The sequence below is a fragment of the Anser cygnoides genome, chromosome 8 (assembly GCF_040182565.1).
Source record: "Anser cygnoides isolate HZ-2024a breed goose chromosome 8, Taihu_goose_T2T_genome, whole genome shotgun sequence".
NCBI lineage: Eukaryota > Metazoa > Chordata > Aves > Anseriformes > Anatidae > Anser > Anser cygnoides.
Window position 1 is genome coordinate 13805282 of NC_089880.1, and position 19580 is coordinate 13824861.

At 47.3% G+C, this 19580-nt stretch overlaps 1 protein-coding gene across 6 annotated transcripts in view; it reads left to right on the forward strand.

The window, feature by feature from the left end:
• The window catches only part of RC3H1 (ring finger and CCCH-type domains 1), a 73068-nt gene extending 54246 nt beyond the window's left edge, over positions 1–18822 (forward strand). For 2 of the 6 annotated variants that reach the window (XM_048073430.2, XM_048073432.2), the window contains exon 20: positions 199–8797. In XM_048073430.2, the coding sequence (XP_047929387.1) occupies positions 199–352 (154 nt within the window). In that variant the 3' untranslated portion in view covers positions 353–8797. Of the gene's footprint in view, positions 1–198; positions 8798–11136; positions 11278–11643; positions 11844–14745; positions 15131–16158; positions 16375–16771; positions 16910–17002; positions 17397–17733; positions 17799–18292 lie in introns of those variants that run through there. The other 4 variants (XM_048073431.2, XM_048073433.2, XM_013191479.3 and 1 more) reach the window with 3 other exon arrangements.
• The last annotated feature ends 758 nt before the right edge of the window (positions 18823–19580 follow it).

Consider the following 19580-nt stretch of genomic DNA (forward strand, 5'->3'; position numbering starts at 1 on the left):
TTTCTCTGATAAGTATCTGAAGCATAGGAGGTGACCTGTTTATTGGACGAGGCTTGTCTTTACATGCCTACATGTGTTCAGAACTGTTTATTGAAGTGCTACAGCAGCAAGTATTGAAGTTCTTTTGCTTTTAAAAAAAAACTCGAGTAATTATTTCTCTTCACCCCCATCCCCTTTCTCCTTGCAACTTTCTTTCAGCAGTGATGTTCCAAATGGATCCGCCTTGACACAAGAGAACATCGGCCTCCTGTCAAACAAGACAGCATCTCTCAGCCTGTCAGAGGACCCAGAGGGAGGAGGAGACAACCACGACTCCCAGAGAGTGGGAGTTACGCCCACATCTGCTCCATGAAGTGAGGCCAGCATACCCCAGAGTTTCTTTTGCTGGGGTGTTGGTAGCTTCCATCACGTTTTTTTCCAGGGGTGATTGGAGAAACCTAGGAGTAACAGCAGTAGCAGAGCAGCAGGTCCAGAGGCAATGTGCACAAACACAACTACTAGAAACAAATCCTGCACATAGTTCACATTAACGCATTTTTTAATTAAAAAAAATGAAAATTAGCAGTATCTGCAAGCGATTCAAATTAAATTTGTTTTTGTTCTGTGAATGAACTTTATTTTAATAACTTTGGACGCCTTGGGTCCCAGGGCTTAAAAAAAAAGATATTATATATATACTCTGTTTGATTAATTGTATGATCTTAATGAAGTAGGTTTTTCTTTTATTTTGGTATTATTACATAGCCAGTGCATAGTTCGTTATCACTTTAATTTCTCAACAAATAAAACAACCTGGCCACTTGTATGATCTAAGAGTAAACAAGGAATTAGGGTTGGAGAGTAGCTGTGAATTGCAGTGTCAAAAGATGTGCAGCAAATTTAGTTCTTAAAATAAATGTTCCCCTTGTAGCTAGGAACTGAACCCTAGGTTTTGCGAGACCTATTCTTGTTTAAATAACTTAAAAGTACAAATGACAGAATCTTTACAATGCAACCAGTGCAGTCCATAGTGTAAGCCCCATCACAGCACGTGTGATTAAAATGAGAACAGAAGAAGTGTCCAATACACATTATTTTATTTAGAGGTTGCTGGCATTTTGTTTTCTGTTGGGGCTAAGGAGATCAGCTGAATGCAGACTGGTCTACTACAACATGGGTATTTCTGAAGCTGGTTAGCTGGGGCTTGGGGTAGAGAGGCTTAAGTAACCAGTGAAGGTTGTGCAGCACAAGCAAGGCATAATCTCTAGAAATAGCAAACAAGGAAAACAAGGCTGTGCAGTTGCTGAAAGGATGTTAACGGCAGATGAGTTGCTCAACTGTGCTGTATCGTCCAGCATTTGTTGCTTTGTTGTTGTTTTTTTTGATGTTGTTGTTTTGTTTCCCATTTTCATTGGGCCTTTAAAACAAGCATACCTGAAGTCTGTACAATTAGGTTAATTCAAAGGGGCTTTCTGACCTCTGCTTTTTGAAGATCTTTAAAGTGTGCCGCCCTCTCAGCAACTCTTGCCTTTGTTATTTCTTCACAGCTATTTAATTACTATCAAAACATCATAACTTCTTCTATGACCTGATAGTTTTCTTATTTCTATTCAATGGTACACCAGTTAATTAGTTGTAATGCTGTTGTAAGAGCCTTTTTCTGACAGCAAGTCATCTTTGATTTGTGCACATAAGTGATAGTTATCTTTCAAAACCAGATTTTTTTCTCTTTTAAGGTTCCCATTGTTTAGGGTCTGTGTGTATCAAAATCAGATGCCTCAGAATCAATTTGCAGGTTATCTGTCACTGCTGCACAGAGTCTTTCCTAGATTCCTGTTTCACAGGAGGAAAGTTGCATCAAAAATGCCATGTAAGCTTCAGCATTGATCCTGTCAATAATAGTGAAAAGCAAGTTTGGCTTTTTAAGCTTAAGTTGGAAAAACTGTAAGCCTTTCTAGATCTGTTTTCTTTAAAAAATTTTTTAAAAAAATTGTTCTTGCTGCACATTTTTTTGACTTATCTGCATGCACTGGGGTGAGACCCTGTATGCAAAGAACTCTGTGGAGATTAATTTTAAAGTGCTGCTCCCTCTGCATCTTCTTGGCCCATTCTCATTTTTTTCTTTCTGGGTTAGACTACTAAATCAGAAAGCACTGGTTATGTAATAAATTACTGCATTGCTTTGGTTGGGTAAAGCAAGAGTTAATAATTTTCTTGGTTTTTAGTTTTTTCCTTAACCTTAACTCCTGCTGAGGTCATAGCTACCTTGGGCTAAGCTTTGCATTCATCATACTGTTAAATAAAACAAAATGGGGGGTGGGAGGGGATACAGTCCCACTATTGCCTACCAGTAGGAGAGTCCAAACAGAAGACTCTTTTGAGTAGCAATTATTTAATTTGCCCAGTCAAGGCACCGCGTTTGTATACTATTTCACATTGAATTTGATTATGCCCTACAGACCTGGCTGGTCAAGGATTTGATACACATATTGGCTTGGGATTCGAGCTTTCTTTTTTATTTAAATAAAAATTTATATATAAATATATATATATACATATATACGTAGTTATATCTGTATATATATTGGGTATGTTTTAAGAATTTTTTCGCATGAGCGCAGCTGTTGTGATCAAATGTCTGGGAGGTAGAAGCACTGAATGAAAATAAAGGCATTTTTCAGCACACACCCACATTCTCTATATGTCTTTACACAGGTTTATTTCTCTCTTAGTTGAACTTCGGCCTCTTAACTGCTAAGAGTAGTTTCGAAGCTTGCTTTTTTTTTTTTTTTAATCCCTCTTTAACTTTCAGTGAAGAATCGTCTTTGCACTAGAACAGCTTCGCCTGCCCCCATCCATCTATATCTCCTACCATTCCAGCCGCTCCCTTAGGAGCCGAGCAGAACTGGGCTGATGCAGTTTTGAGCCTGTCAGGTCTGTTCCTCCCTCCTCCGCCCTGGGCTTGGCAACGAGTAGCGGGTTCCCCTGGCAGCGCGCTCACCACTCAGCTGCCACGGGCACCATGCTGCGTTCTCCCATCCTTAAGCGCAGAGCACCACCGTCAGGTCAGCCGCCTCCTCGTTGGTTTTAACTCTTCTTCTGCTGTGTCTTTATTAACAGAGGGAGCTCGTTTTAGCTGAGATAATGAGTGCAATATTTGCATCTAGGAGGACAAGCCCAGAATGTACCTTTTCTTTGATTGCAGTGGTTTTTTATGTAACCTGAATTCAGTTTATGTAAACTGAATTTTCAAAAATGGTTATGATGAGTTTGAAACTACAGATTCATTTTCAACACTAGGAAGAAAAGTGTGGAGGGGCAAAATACTTTTCACCTTTTATTACTTGTGCCAGCTATTTTCCTTTCCTGATTGAGTTACCTTTTTTTCCCCCCCCTTCTCTCCACTTCTGCTCTTGGGAGGTATTCTATTAATAGTGAAGCTATTCAGATTGCCTTTGCTGGCCTACATATGGTGAATGCTTCCAAAACCTTTGGATTAGAAGGGAGACCTTACTGTTGTTTTTTTCCTTTGTCCAGCTCTCCGTGCTGTACTTTGTGCGTAGTGTCCTTGTTGTGATCAATGTGTCCAGGTGAATGGCCTGTTTGCCCAGTATTATAGTTCGGCTTGTTAAACAGTTTGTTTAATATCTACCAACAATATTGATTTTTGGCTTTGGGTTTTTTCCCCCTCCTCCTACGTTTTTCTTGCTTCCCTGGAAAAGCTGAGTTGACTAAAGTCAAACAGCAAAAATACAGTGCATGCTTTTAAGTCTTTCTGAAAGCTGCATGTAAATTTTCGCTTTTTATGAAAAAGCATGCTAGTACCACTGATAGTACATGTAAGGGAAGCATTTGTGGTTACAGCACTTCTGGAGCAACTCTGTATTGCTAGGTCCTATCATGGCCCTGGCTGTACAGAAATAGTGTCTACCTCAGTGAAATTGGTCTCACCTAGACAGTGGCTCAGTCCCTTCTACTGGGGCAAGAAGTAACAATGCTACAATACCGTTAGGGCACTACTGTGTCATTTAGTAGGTAGGCTGAATTTTGTACTGCAGTAGACACCTTTGAACACTTGCTGATACCTGAGTTCCAGCCCCAGCACGGACAAACCCCTCAGAATGGGAAGCTTCAGGTGTTAGGTTAAGCTTTAGTATGTCAAACAGTGATTCGGTCATTGTAGAAGTGGTTTGTTTTATTCTGTAGTGTTATTTTCCTTCTTCCCTTTTAACCATCTCTGCTTCTTCTCTTATGCCCTACTTCTTTAAATAGGAGAAATCTCCACGTTTTCATCTGCCCCTTTTGTGTATTGGTGTATCCTATCCCATTTTAGAGTAGCTCTTTTTTTCTTTAGATCAGAGCACCTTTCAAAACTTGCAGCACTGTTGTCCTTTTTCTTCTCAATTTCTTTTGTCTAGTTTCCTCTGAGCCTTATTTTCTCCCTTTTGTCTGTACCTTCCTTTCTTTCCTTCTGTGGCTTTCCCATTCACCCTCCCTGATTGTGTAACAGTGACAGCTTGCTGCCTCAAAACAGAGCATTCAAATGAATTCGCTTAGCCAATAACTTCTGTGAAGTTGCCTTTTCTAATGGTGTTATTACTCAGTGATGCACAAATGTGATATTGCCCCTACTGGTAGGCAAACGGGGGATCTGTATAAACATGGTAAACTGCTGTTTTTCTTTAAAGGAGAGCCAAAGACTTGTGCTTTACACTTTTTTTTTCCTGGTGTAGCCATTTGATTGTCAAATCTTTGTAGGGTTTTGTGAATTGACTGTATTATCCTAATAGAAATTTTTTAAAGTTCCTGATTGTCAAGCCTTATCCATGCATTGAATTGTGGAAAGTCATTCCATGTAGTCATGCAATTTGCAATGTACTGAGATGTATCTGGGGTATTCTGACACGTTTTTAGTCTCACGTGCACTCCCCCAGCTGATGGAGTGGCTCATCTAGAGAGGGAGAAGGAACAGAAGTTTTATATTGTCAAAGAAGCCTTGTCTTAGTTTCAATCTAAATTGACTTGAATACTGATTTTAAATCTCTACAATTATGGAAAAAGATAAATGTGTGGTGCAGATGTGACTGTTAAGCCCATTGGAACTGAAAAGATATGTCAAACTACCATTACATTAAATTAGATGTGGAAGAAGCAAACTCGTATGATGACATTGTCTCATGATGGCAAGAATTGAGTAAGGTGGGGCAAATTCTTCTTTAGAAAAGATTAGGAATGAAGCTTTTCATTGGTAATACAAAAAGTCACTTGCATTTCCCTTCCTTGATATAACTTAAACTCTTGCAGACTGTTATTAAGGTTTTGAGGTTCAGAGAGGAATCTGAGTAGCATAATTGCTTATTTCCATTTATAATCTGGACTATAATGAAGTGGGTTAGAGGGTAGTTTGCTGAAGAACCCCAGTACAAACTAGCTGTTTCAGACCCGCTTGTATGATCCAAGAAATTCAGTGCTAATAATCAGAAGGCTCAACAGCAGGAGTGCCAACTCATCTTCTCTGTTCTAAAGTGGGAAACAAACAAAAAACACATCAGCAGTATGCAAGTTTGATGTATGTCTGTGTGTTTGAAGACGTATTTGTAGTCTTAGAATACCTAGAAGGAACACAGCAAGGCTGACTGTGGCGTGATCTTACTGTCATACTCAAATTTTGTCACGTTTAGAAAACACACACTTCCAATGCTGGTAGCACTGACTTTTTTTTTTAAACAAAGTGTGTCAGCAACTTAGTGTTCTGTGTGATAATAGTTCAATTTCCTGGACAAAAAAAGGAAACAAAGTTCTTGGGTTGTCTAAATAGGAATTTAGAAATGAACTGGAAGAACATCTGCCTTGTTTGCGTGTAAACTCTGAATTTGAGGAAAGTGAAACAGCTCTTCTGAGCCACCTCTTAAGGTGCTGGAAGTCAGATGGCTGGTACTTGCAGTGTGTGAGCACACAGGCTATGTAGCTCAATTTGATCTTTCTCAGATCAAATATAGTCTAAAATGTCAAACCTCATTGGGGATTCTCTTTTTCATACTCAGCTGTTATCAACTGCATTATTTCCTACTAAAAGGAGGATGAAAGAGGCTGAAGAGTAAGTTCAAGTTACATAAGTAAGCGATTTGGGGGAATGTTATCCCAGTCAAGTCTGTTTACACAGTTAACATGTGGTCTTTATTCTTGTGTAGGAAGAAGAACGTAACTGTTCGGTATTGTCACAGTCTTCAAGGCACTTCTTGTCATGCAGGTAGAGCCTTGATTAGCAGGAAAAGGAGAGCAAACTTAATTTAATAATGATTTTTATTTTTTTTAAATGGCAAGTGTAATATCATTCTGCAAAACTCTCTGAACACTACAGTAAGTTAAGAGGGTGCAGCTTTTTCTGGAAATTCCCAATAAAAAGAGCATGTGGGAATTTGGATTTGTCTGTATCCTCTTCTTTCTGCATCAGGAACATCCTAGTCATTTGAAGCTTAAAGTATGTGACCACAGTAATGAAAATTGGATGTCTGTAGCTTAGTAACCTAAATAATTAATTGTTTTTCCCAGGCAACCTTTGTAACTTCGGTGAGTTTATGGATGGTTTTAGTGCAAATTGCCAGGTGTTCAACATTTTGGAATGTTCAGGTACCTAACTTCATCCAACAAAGTGAGTATCTTTGGACATACAGGTTGGAAGTTTTCATATTCCAGGAAACAAATGAAAGTTTTAGGAACACACATTATCAGTTTCAATTTAAGAAAACACAGTCTTGGGAAAGATAGAAACAACAGGTGGTGCAGTGTCTCTGAAAATAATTTTAAAAAAAGATGATGGGATTACATATGAAATGTATATGGGCAAAAATATATCTGTAAGGAAAAAAAAATCTTGTGGAGTATTCGATGTTTAAGAAATTATTTGCTTCTTTGTAATGTTAAATGGATTTACTAACTCTGTGGCAGACAGTACTCACAAGTCTTTGGCATCCAAACCAGGTTGTGTACTGGATGGATCCCACAACTGGACGTGTGCACTGACCTCTTTATTTCTAGCTTTTTAAAATGAAACTTGGTAGCAGCACTTTATAAATGTATAAAGCAACTAGAGACAGAAGAGAACACTGTTCACATCGCAGCTGCTGCACAGTTTACCAGTTGGTACCTTTAATCCACAGCCTCTCCTAAGGGAAGCTGCTCTAACGTGGGCAAATCTAGCAAACCAAATGACTTTGTTTTTCTAATTTTAAGAAGTTCCCGTTACGCCTTTGGCCTCTGCTTGCTGTGTAAACAGCCTCTATGCTAAGAGAAGCGTTCCCTGAAGTCAGCTTAGCAACTGTACTGGAGCTTGATTATTTTCCCCGTTTTCTATAACCGGTAGCATAGTGTCGAGAGCTCTTTCCCCATTGTGTTTGTTGCTATGGGGAAGAAGAGGTGAGGCAAGGCATGCGTGGGAGGAGGGAGGAAGAGTTACGGGATCTGCTCTGTGACGGTCCCCCCCCCCCCCCTTTGAAATCGTCTGCTTCCAGTTGTGGGATTTCTCTATAGATGACATTTTTTTCTCCTGTTTTTGTAAGCCTAGTTTTCTTTGATCTTATTAGTTCTGTACAAGTCTCCCCGAGACATTCTACAGTCATTATCACCTTTTTGGGTGGAGTTTATTTTTTTGTTTGTTTGGTTGGTTTTTTAAATAACTTTTTAACATTGGTGCATATATGCTTGGGATAGAGCTCATGTAATTTTCCAATCGTATTGATTGTATGTGATTGTGCCCTGCAGAGGTATATTTAACAACAAAAAATAAATAAATAAAAAGGATAGTCTAGGTAATAAAGGAGACCGTGAGATTTGTTGAGTCAGGTTATGAACTATTTCTTGAATTAATTTAGGATATTGGTTAAGTGAAATTCCCTGTCTGCTGTTCTCATAAGTCAATGCTAAACAAAATGTCATTATTTCTGTTTATTGAACTGGTTCTTTTCTTGCTTTACTCCTCCTCCAGCTGTTTTCTTCCTTTCGTGCTTTTCTTCCCCATCCAAAAAAAAAAAAAATCTTGAGCCTTATGGGGATGGCTGACTGTTGGAGTGATGTTGTGAATACGTATTGCTTGTAACTACCAGAACACTTTTAGTAGGAGTAGAGATTAAGTAAGATGTTTGACAAGAATTCTATAAACTGAATTCTTTGCAAGTTCAGGGGAAATTTGAAGCTTTGTACATACAGGTCTAGTCGTGGGGAGACACTGAGGCCTGTAAGGCATTGAGATGTCTCCTTGAAATGTTAGAGGCTTTGCTGCCTGTTGGAAAGTCTCTGAGATGACAAAAAGAGTAGAAGAGTTCACTCTATCTGACTCCCTGTGTCTTTACTCCTGCAATAGACTTTTTAAAATGTGAAAGAAAAGCCGTTAGGTATTGTGCTGAAGTGGAACAGAGCAGATTGAAGGAGGCAAAAGGCAAGAGGATCCAGAGATCCAAAAGGCAGACTTTGTCTCCTCCTTTCTTTTTTAACCTGTAGAGCCAACAGTGTTACTTCTTATTAAAGAACGAGGAAGCGGAGACCTGTTGTGTGTGCATGGTGGTTATGTAGAAAAAGCCATATGTCAAAATGTGATTTCCTTTTCTCTCTTCCCTGTGTTTTTCTCCCTCCTAAAGCTGACTCAGCCTCACCCTGCTTCCACATAGCATGTAAGGGTCCTTTGAGTTGCAGATTCAACAAACAAATACTTTGAGTGGAAAGGTGGTGATTCGCTACTTGGTTTGTAAATAGATGAAAGTGTCTACAAGGTCGTATCTGCTTTTCTGTCAGCATTTATATTAAATGATAAATTAATGGTGAACACTGAAATATCTGTCATTTTCTGTTTCGGATGAATGTACCTTCTTTGAAACGGGATGTGATGTCCTGACGATTGAAGGCTTCCTTCAGACCAAGACGTGTTTATTCTCTGCCGTGCTGGAGCACGAGAGATGCTGAATAGCAGAGAAGCCGTGTGCCTCTCTTGGGGTCTGGTCTGTGCTCTGGTGGCTCTGCTGGTGTAAGCCAGGCGGCTCCCTCAAACAGGAAAGAATATTCAAAATAATCTCCTTTGCTACTTGGAGAGATCCAGCATGAAGTGCTCGCTTCGCTAGCCCGAAGCCTGTCATCGCCGTTAGGGCCCCTCACACTTCACACAGCAGAGCTTCCTCACTGGAGGACTCAAAATGTTCAGTTCCTGTACAGGGAGGTGTATTTAGCTAGCAATCCAGCAGAAAAATGGGTGTTGCTACTGGTGAAGGTTTTCTTTCCCATTCTCCCGCTGGTCTGAGAGTTGCAGGACACTCGGGGCTTAAATAAAAAACCACAGAATTTCTGTCAAGCAGTTGGTTTCCAAAAAAACATCTGCAGTGCTGTGGAGGGTCTGATCCCATTGGAAAGGAGCGGCTCTGACTCAGGAGGGGAGGCTGGTCCTAGTGGATGGCGGCTGCTGGAAAAACTTCCCACCTTTTGGGTGGGGATACCAGGAGAGGAGTGAGCTGCAAAGCCTGGCCCAGAACATGGGATGATTTCCTCGTCCCGTCTTGCTCAGTGCGTTTCTTCCCTGTGCACCACTACAGAACAGCAGTGAGCACTCAAAGCACGAACCAAAATCAATGCGGATTTGCTTACCTCTCAGGTATGTTTAATGGCTGTTTCTTTCTAGGTTCTTTTCAGCTTCTCCAAAACGAGGGCCATGCGAGCACGTTCAGAAAACACCTCTCCCTGCCGCTCTCAATAATGGCTCAGGGCTCTTTTCTGCGAAAAGCAGAGCCCGTGATCCTCCCGCAGAGCTGGCAGGGAGCGGTGTGCTGTGCCGAGGGCACTCAGGGAAGGCAGCAGCACCCTGGCATGACATCCCTGGCTGGGCTGTCGTCGTCTTGTGCTTTCCCTGCCTCGTGAGTGCAGCTCTGGCTCCACAGCTCTTGCCTGCGAGTGGGGCAGAGGCCGCAGGTGCCTGATTCCCCCTTGCCCCAGGCTGCCCGCACTGTAGTGTCACAGGGTTTGGGCAGCTGGTGGCTGCTCGGTGTGAGCTGGGACCCCTCTGCAGCTTTGGGAAAACAAGTCCTTGCCCTAGCACCATCAGGCAGCCAGGGATTTGTTCTAAGGCACTTGGCATTTTGGATGCTTCCTTAGGGATAGCCCAGACACCGCTGCTGAGTTGTTGCTTTGAGCTGGACCTGTGATAAGCTGGCACTGCAGTGCTGCACTTCAACATTTTTGTCAGCCACCCTTTAGGGCACGGCTTGGGCAACTTAAAGATCCTGTCAGCCCCTCCCTGAGGGTTGGGATACTTGGAGGAAGCAGCTGGCTTGCCTGCTGCCTGGATGCTGGCACTGGCATCGGTTTGCAGGGAGCGTGCAGTCGCAGTGCTCGTGTGCCTTGTCACGCTACTGGCAGTTCATTCACGTTAGCTCCAGCTATATGGGGTGTGCAAAATACAGAGGTGTTCTCTCTTGAGTTGTTTCTCACTGCCTTGAACTACCTCTCAGCACGGGGTGAATGGAAACCTGTGCTTCGGTGTCTGCCTGCTGGGAGTGGAGAATCTCCGATCCCCTCTGAAGGCTCTGGGACCTGCAAGCCGGTGTGTCACCTCAGCACGTGGAAACCAGCCGCCTCTTGGAGCAACCCAACCAGGTACAGCGTGCAAGTCCGTCCTCACAGAGCACATTTTACCTCCTGTACTACCACATAGCCAAAAAATCTGCAGAGAATCACTGCCTTGCATCGCAGATCTGGTCTGATGGGTGCTTCCTGCCCAGGTCCGCAGTCAGGCAGAAAGCAAATGCGAGGAACGTGGGTTTGGGTGTGTGCTGCTGGGCAGTGTTTGGAGGGGAGTCTGTAGCTTCTGTGCTTGCTCTTGATGAAGATCCCCCCCAGTTTGTGGAAGAGATGAGAGCAAGCACGAAGGTATAGCAGGTACGGTGTTTGTGCTGTGCAGAGCCACTTTGTAGGAGCGGCACTTGGGGCCACAGGCTGTGGAGGAGAACCCCTAAAGCAAAGCTGGGTGCAGAGCATGCCATCCTCTTTCGCACTTACTTCCCCAATCTTTGTCCCATTTAATTCCAGTCTGCAGCTGTATTGTCCGCTGAGACCTTGGCTCTTATTGGGCCGGTAGCAGTTGGCTTTGTGCCTGCAGAGGCGGCCAGCTCCTGGGCTGTCATGTTGGGAGGCAGTGCTGCTCCGTTTGTGGGGCAGCTGCCTCCTAGACCTGAAATCGTGTTGCTCAATACTGCTCCCAGTACTGCTTGGGCCGGGGTGGAGGCTGTTAACCCGCAGCTGCCCAGCTGTGCGAGTGAAAAGGTGAGGGGATTTAGGAGGGCATGTGTTGGAAACAGCAGGGCATGAAGCGGGGGGGGACTGTCCTAAGTTGTGCCTGTTTGTTTGGGAAACAGGCTGATAGGACAGGGGTAGGGCTCGGGGCAGAAAGAAGCATTTTGCTGAATTACGAGATGCTAACGTGAGACTTACAAATACCTTAGGGTGATCAGGTTTTTATTTGTCCTCTTGAAAGTTTTTTCACGAGCAGTTAACTTTCTTATTGGCAAGAAATGAAGGCATCTGGCGTTGGTGTGAGATAGGTGGTCAAACTTTCCCTTGTCAGATTGAACTTTAAAACCTCTTTCAAACCAAACAGTTTTTTTCTGCTCTTTGCTTAACCTTCTGCAGCTGGTCATCAGCCTTTGGCCTCAGCATCCTACTCCCCTCCCACCCTCTGCTTTCGTCTGTGCTCCGCTCGAGCACAGAAATCCAGTGGGGAAACTGCTTTGGACTGATTTGGGCACTCTCAGGTCTCGAGCAAGACTGCCTGTCTTCTTAACAATTTGCCTTTACATCCCAAAAGCAGAAGGCTGGAGGCAGCGGGCCAGGTAAGAGAAACCAATTCCGCTATTCCTGCATTTTTTAATTAACTCCTTGTCACAGGTTCATTTTCCTCCGTAGGAGGCTGTGAACCCAGGCTGCTGCCGGACTGCTCTCTCGCTCCGGGCACAGGCCGGAGGAGCCGTCTGGAGAAGGCTCTGCCATCCCTGCTCTCACGCGGGCCCGTTGGTGCTTGTGCTGTGCTTGGGTGTTGGCGAGCACCGATCCCTGACCTGGCTGGAAAGGAGCAGCGCTGATTTGCTTTCTGCTCCATTTGGGGGACCTCAGGGGATCAGGGAAAGCTCTTTTTGAGTGCATAAATCATCTCCAAGTGGTGTGAGCTGCTGGGCTTCCTAGTACGCCCTGCGAGTGCTGCAGGACGTTCGTGCCACAGCAGAGAGCCACGGCAGGTTCAGCCCGGTGTGTCTGGGGAAGCTCCCCAAGCTGAGCCCGGCGTGTCTGGGGGAGCTCCCCAAGCTGGGGGCTGCGAGCCCCGTTCGTGGCCGCCCTTCCCCGCAGAGCCGAGCGGCAGCAGGGTGGGAATAGGCTGCGCTGGCTGCAGCCCAGCTGTGTCACACGGCAGGCGTGGGGTGGGGGCTTCTCTGCGTTTGCCCGGAGTCTTCTGGTTTCGAGCTGATTCAGCAACTTGCTTCTTGGCTTTCTACACTTCTCACAGGGGTGAAGCAGAAAAAAATGAGCCCTTCCCAATTTGTACGTTCTTCCTTGCCAGTAACCCTTTTTAGACAGCAATGTTGCTGTAATGCTTTTGGGATCCTTCCAGGCTGAAAGCGGTTGCCATATGGATGCGTGGCAGTGCTGCAGTGGGAAAGGCGAAGAGCTGCGGAGGGAGGCGGGCCGCTTCTCAGCCAAGTGACACGGCACGAAGCTGGCTTCAGAGCTAGGGAGGGCTCCTGCTCCAGCAGGCAGCCGTCCCTTCTTGTAGCGGGTGTTCCCTGCAAGCCTCGCGCTTCCCCTCGTCCTGAAAATGCTGTGTACGTGCACTGGGAGGGCTGAGCTGGCCAAAGTGGCTGATAAATCTGACTTAAGGCATTAAGTGTAAAATTCTGCATCACCTCCAAACTTACGGAGTCAGGACTTTACTGTGGAGTCTACATGTGCTCCCCTCCCCTGTGTGTGGGTTTTATACGTGCGCTCAGCAGCGCGTTGTGTGGTGCCAGACACCAACATCTGCCTTTGCCTTGAACGAAGCAGGCAGTCGTGCTCCCGGTGGCCAGCCGGCACATGCTTGTGACCATACCTCTCCCTCAAGCGTCTGAACAGCTTTCCTTTCTTTTCCCCTCCTGCCCTGGGTGGTTTTGGGGTCAGGGCGGCTGACTTCCTGCCCGGTTTAGGTTTTGCTCTTCGTGGTGCTGCAGCTGCTCTGCACATCCGTACTAAACCTTTTGAAAGATAATCTGTTTGTTTTTACCACCGAGAGTGGCCATGGCCTGAGCAAGAACATCTTGTTTTGGCGTGTTTTCTTGCAGTGCTTGTTGCTATGCTATTAGCGCGTGCTGGAGAGGGCCCCTCAGGGCTCGATGCTGCCTTGGTGCCAAATGAGGTAATTTCTGCTTTTGCGGAAGAACTGGAGCCCAGATGAAGTCGTTGCTCAAGAGCCCGGTGAGGGGGCTGTGAAAGAACACAGAGGTCTCCCACATCCCAGATCACCTGGGATGGCTGCTGGCGAGGCTGCAGAGACGGTGGTGAACGCAGCTCGTCTGTACTTCGGCTCCTCGCACGGCAGCGCGCGGTTACTGCGGCGCTGAGCGCACGGGGGCAGGCGGAGACCCAAGCTAGACGTCTCTCTTCCACAGCGGGCACGTCCCGGGCGAGCTGCCAGCCCTTTCCAGCAGTTGTTTCCCAAGCTGCTGTGGCTGTGGTCTGTGAGCTTCCTCCCGCAGGACACGTGAACAAACCCGACAGAGTCACGTAAAGGGCATCTCAAAACCACTCCGTGCAGAAGGCCTTGCGTGCTGCTTGGTCAGCCCCAGCATGGCCGGTAAGGTTTTGCTGCCAGAGCTGGTGGGATGGGCATCCCTTGCTTTAGCAGAGGTGGAAATGTAAATAATCTCTGGCTTTCTAGGAGACTTTTCAAGACCTGTTTGCACTGGAATGTGGTTACTAACGTTAGTCTAACCTCCTCAGGTAACAGGGACAGTCGGTTTTCATCGCAGCATGGTTGGGAACAGCTGCAATGCACCAGCTACACCATATGAATGTGTGTAGTGCACTTTTAGCGACTAAAGATGCTCAGCACTTGGAGGGACTGACATCTGGAGTCCTCTTCCTCATCACCTCTCTGCCCTGCTCTCTAGTGTTTCCTGCATCAGCAACTTGAATAGTGCAAAGCTGGCGTGAGCTTGGAAGCACAGACAGTATCTGAAGGGGACAGAATTGCTCAGGGGAAAGGAGAAAACAGGCCTGGAAATCTAGGAGATTCCACAGGAAAAGGGGAAGGAAACAGTCAAACGTTTTGTCTAAGGCTGGCTTGTCTGCCGAGCTTGGGGCACCTAGGGGCTCTCCACACGAGGAAGATGGGTAGGAGCAGCCCAGAAGCATAAATGCAACTGAACTGCAGACCCAGCTCTGGCAGCTGGGGGGGACTCAGACCTTTGATCCACATGTTCTTGCACCAACTTGCCAGAGCTGCTTAAAAACAGGCACCCGGGGCTGTAGGAAAGCACTGTTTTCATTATGTCATACGTAAAAGCGGAGCGTGCTCCAAGGCATTCCTGTCCTGCTGGTGATGTCTGTCCTCCCGCTTCGTCCTGCAGCTGCAATATTAGGGCGGTGGGAGAGGGGGACCGTGGGGGTCCTGCTGCTTGGGTGCTGGCTGAACCCAGGGGCTGCGACAACACTGGGGATTTCTTGGGCAGGCGAGTGCCTAGTGAGCTCTCTCTCTGGTTCCAGGACAATGCATCTCTTTGTGGTGTGTCTCTTCAGCGTCTGGGGCCTGGCTGCCCCTAAGCCCTATGTCGTGGAAGATATTTGCACCGCGAAGCCCCGCGACATCCCGGTGAACCCCATGTGCATCTATCGCAACCCCGAGAAGAAGTCCCAGGAGGGCGAGGGGCAAGAGCCAGGGAAGGGCAAGAGCAAGATCCCGGAGTCTACTAACCCCCGGGTCTGGGAGCTGTCGAAGGCCAACTCGCGCTTCGCTGTTGTCTTCTACAAGTACCTGGCTGACTCCAAGGACAATGGAGAAAACATCTTCATGTCTCCCCTCAGCATTTCTACAGCCTTCGCCATGACCAAGCTCGGAGCGTGTGGTGACACCCTGCAGCAGCTCATGCAGGTCGGTGGTGTTTCCTCAGCCCTCCCCTGTAGCCGTCACCGAGGTCTGAAAGGCCGTAGAGGTGACGGTGGCCAACAGCTGCCGAGGGCCATCTGGGTCGGGATGGCTCTCTGGCTTGAGAAGCACCGTTGGGTTAAACAAGCCCCTGGGGAGGAGACACGTGAGGCTGTTCGTGCCTCGTTGTGTTCAGATCCCAGCTCTGCAGGGACCACCTGTGGTCATCTGCAGCCTGGGGGCGGAGCAGAGCCGTGAAACGCTGAAATCCTTCCCCTCTTGGCCAGCCCTTCCTGCTGGAGAGGACCCTTCTCTTGCTGAGCCAGCACTCTTTTAACACCCCCCCCCCCCTTTGCCCTCCCAAAGGGCCGCTAACACCATATTTGCCTCATAGGAGGTGGTGCCAGAGATCCCTGATGTTCGTGAGCACTGTGCTATGGGATTTTCTGTGCCTAAAGCCTTGAGCTGGATAATAGCTGACAAATTAGAATTGTCCTTCCAGCTGGCAGCTAGGAACAGATTAGGGGAAAAAAAAAGCGCTGCAGAAACCTACCCTCAAATCAATTGCTACATCTTAGAAAACAGATAACAAGTACCAGAATTACTCAGCAGACCATGGGAATTGCTCCTGGGAAGGAGCAGCCTTTGGCCCTCTCACAGGAGGGCTTAGCCCAAATCTCCTGTGGCCTGTGCTGACCTGGGAGCTGCCTCCAGGCCCCGCCGTGCCGCCCACCTGGTGCGAGGCTCCCCCGGGGCTGGGGCAGGGGGGTTGAAAACCCTGAGCATGAACTGTGCTGGTTGTAACAGCGCTGGGGAAAGCCTGGTGGCTCACATGCCGGGCTGGAACTGCTTCCCTGACAGAGGTCGGGGGCACAGAGGAAAAACTTGGGGGGCGAAGCTCTGAAGGCCTGCAGAGCTCTCGGCTCCATGGCTTAGGCTGGTGAGGGGAGGGCAAAGGCTGCTGGTGGGATCCTGGAGCTGTGGGAGTGCAAGAGCTGGCTGGTGAATTCCTTCTCGCTGCTTGGCCCCTCCAGGTCTTCCAATTTGACACTATTTCAGAGAAGACATCCGACCAGGTCCACTTCTTCTTTGCCAAGCTCAACTGCCGGCTTTACAAGAAAGCCAACAAATCGTCGGAGCTGGTATCAGCCAACCGCCTCTTCGGAGAGAAATCTTTGGTCTTTAACGAGACCTACCAGAACATCAGCGAAATAGTGTATGGAGCCAAACTCTGGCCGTTGAACTTCAAAGTGAGTGTGAACTTCTGTTGTTTGTGGGTTTTTTTGGTTGTTTTTGTTTAGGTTTTTTTTTGCGTTTTTTTTTTTTTCAGTTTGTTGGTTTGGGGCGGGGGGAGGGGAGTGTTTTTTCCTCCCTGCCCTTCTGCTTTTGCTGCGTCCCCATCTCCTGCCCGCAGGCAGTGCTGCGCTCTGGGCATGCAGGACATGAGTGAAGGCAGGCGGGAGGACAGGACACAGCTCCTCCTGTCCCAGCTCCTTAACCACAGTCACTTCGCCGCGTCTAATTTCTAAACACTGCAGCACTGTGCGGTGTCCTTCCTCAGCATGCACCCTGTAATGTCTCCTCCGGAAGGGTTACAAAGAAGTGTTTATAACCCTTGACTTAACCTATTTTGGTCTCGTCCTTCAGGAGAAGCCAGAGCTTTCCAGGAAGATCATAAACGAGTGGGTGGCTAATAAGACAGAGAGGCGCATTACAGAAGTGATCCCAGAGAGAGGTATCGATGATCTCACTGTCCTGGTCCTGGTCAACACCATTTATTTTAAGGTACAGCTAACAAAACTTGGGGGAGCTGCCAACTTCCCTGGGGGGAGTAATGATGCTCATGTTTGTCTCTGTCCTCCTCAATCTCCCTTGTAGGGGCACTGGAAATCGCAGTTCCCAACTCCAAACACAAGACTGGATGTGTTTCATAAAGCCAACGGCGAGACCTGCCAAGTCCCAATCATGTACCAAGAGTCCAAATTCCATCACGCATCCATTCACCAGGACAAAGTGCAGGTGGTGGAGCTGCCTTACAAGGGGGACGATATCACGATGGTGCTGGTCCTGCCCTATGCCGGGACGCCGCTGGTGGAGGTAGAGCGAGAGCTGACATCGGAGAAGCTGCAGGACTGGATAGACTCCATGAGGGAGGTCTCTCTCACCGTCTCTCTCCCTCGCTTCCGCGTTGAGGACAGCTTCAGCGTCAAGGAGAAGCTGAGAAAAATGGGGCTGGAAGATCTCTTCAGTCCAGAAAATGCCAGACTCCCAGGTCAGATGTGGAAATGGGGTGGTGGAGGTGGAGGTAACCGCTCCTCTGCAGGTGTCAGGGCAACATGTGAGGAAAAAGACCATGACCACATTGAAGTGATGCTGCGCCAGTGAGGGACTCGGTGCTCTGTCCTCACCAAGGACACACAGCCCTGCTCAGCACCAAGGGCATGGGAGTTGAGTGATCAATTACAGTTGATGGAGGACATCCTTGTTTTAGGGCAGATGTGCCTTCTGTTTTTGAACACAGGTCATGAAGGATGGAATTGTTTTGTATCTTGAGCTGCTCTCTCCATACATAGTTGTAACTTGCCCCATTTTGTTATTCTGGGTTTCAGGTATAGTTGCAGAGGGCCGTACAGACCTGTATGTATCTGAGGCTTTCCACAAAGCCTTCCTTGAGGTAAGCCTTCTTTGGTCCCAGGATGTGTTTTGCTCTTTCTTTTAAAAACATGAAGCATAAAAGGGAAAAAGTAGCTCTGAGCCAGTGGTGGTCACTTCCTCAGTGATCTGGGGCTCCGGGGTAAGGTAGAAGCTCGGTACCTTGAGCGTGTAAAGGCGCTCAGCCCTCAGTGATGCTGCGGGTGTTGGGAGTACAAGTAGGACACGGTGGGAGCCTAAGGCCTGATCCAAAGCTTTGTGACAAGGCTCGAGTGCTCTTTCCTGCTTATTTCATGGCAGGTGTGTGCCAGATGGGTGGCGCAGCTCGGCACGTTTGGGCTGGCAGTGCTATCCTCCTGCCTCCCTTGGGTAGCGATCTCCTCTTTAACAATGTAAAAGAATGTGCTCTGACCTGTGTTGTCATCTTGTGCTTCAAATTGGTGGGGTGGGAGGGAGAGCCCTCCAACTACTGCATAATGCCTGTATTTTAAACCCATGTTCTCTTTTGGTTGGTAGGTGAATGAAGAAGGCAGCGAGGCATCAGCGGCCACAGCCGTCGTTGTCTCTGGCCGCTCCTTCCCCATGAACAGAATTATCTTTGAAGCCAACAGGCCCTTCTTGCTTTTCATCCGGGAAGCCGCCCTCAACACCATCATCTTCATGGGCAGAATATCTGATCCTTGCTCCTAAATGAGCTGTCAGGGCCTCACTTCTCCCTTTTCTGCCCTTGAAAAAGGGGCAGTAGGGTATGGTCACGCAGCCCATGTCGCTACCGGGGCGGTTGGTCTTACTGTTTGGTGCAAGCTGCGGGGACGGATTGGAACCAGCTGGGCTGCTCCTGCCCCTCCTTGCTGTGTCAGGTGAGGGGCTCTCAGAGGGCACCTCTCCTGCTCGTTCAAAGGAAACTGAATTTTTTGTGGCACCCAAGACTGAGTCCAGCATCGTTGTTGTTCTTGTATCCAACCCCTCCTCCCTTTCAGGCATCAAACTGTAACTCTGATCCCCCAGTACATTAAAAGCCTATACGTCTGTATGTAACAAACCGATCTCTGAATGGACGCTTCTCACTAAGTCGCTTCCTAGACTTAACCTCCCTTTTTTCAATGACTGCACCCTTAACTACACTCCTCGGTCCCAGTGGAACAGCAGCAGCCAGAAGGCACGTGCTGGCTGGGCCAGAAACATCTTTCTGAAGCCCTGCACTGAACGGCTGCTAGGTGGAAGAGCTGCCGAGCACCGGAGGCCTCCTTGCCAACAGCTTCGGTGTGTCTGATGCGTCCAAGTGCTGAACAGGCGCTAGCAAAAGCCTCATGTAGCCAAGGCTCCTGAATCTGTCGTTTTGAGAAGTAAGCTTCAAATTAGCTCCACATTCAAGTTACCGTAGCAGGGGTGGCTCTGGACAGTGGCAATGTGCTACTAAGGTGATAGCTGCAACTAATGCAACTACCACCTACAGCTGTGTTTGAAGGTCTGCTATTTCACCTGTGAGAGTACTCCTAGAGCTGAGGCATGCTGGCCTGCTGCCATGCCATCTGTGTGGTTTGAATTCTGGTCCACCCAAGGTGGTTATGCTGCAGTAGGACCTCTGACAGGGTTATCTTTGAGATGCGGAAGTGAAATGCAATGAGCTTTTCTCTAAGAATTCTGTGTTCAAGGCAACTGGTTAAAACAAACAAAAAAGGCAGTGAAAACATGGTCCGGTCCTGCTGGTGGTACATGTTCCAGATGTGCTGTGTGCAGACAGCTGCTACTGTGCTGGTAGATGGCACTCCCCAGAGTGCAATTTCATCTGGATTTTGTAGGA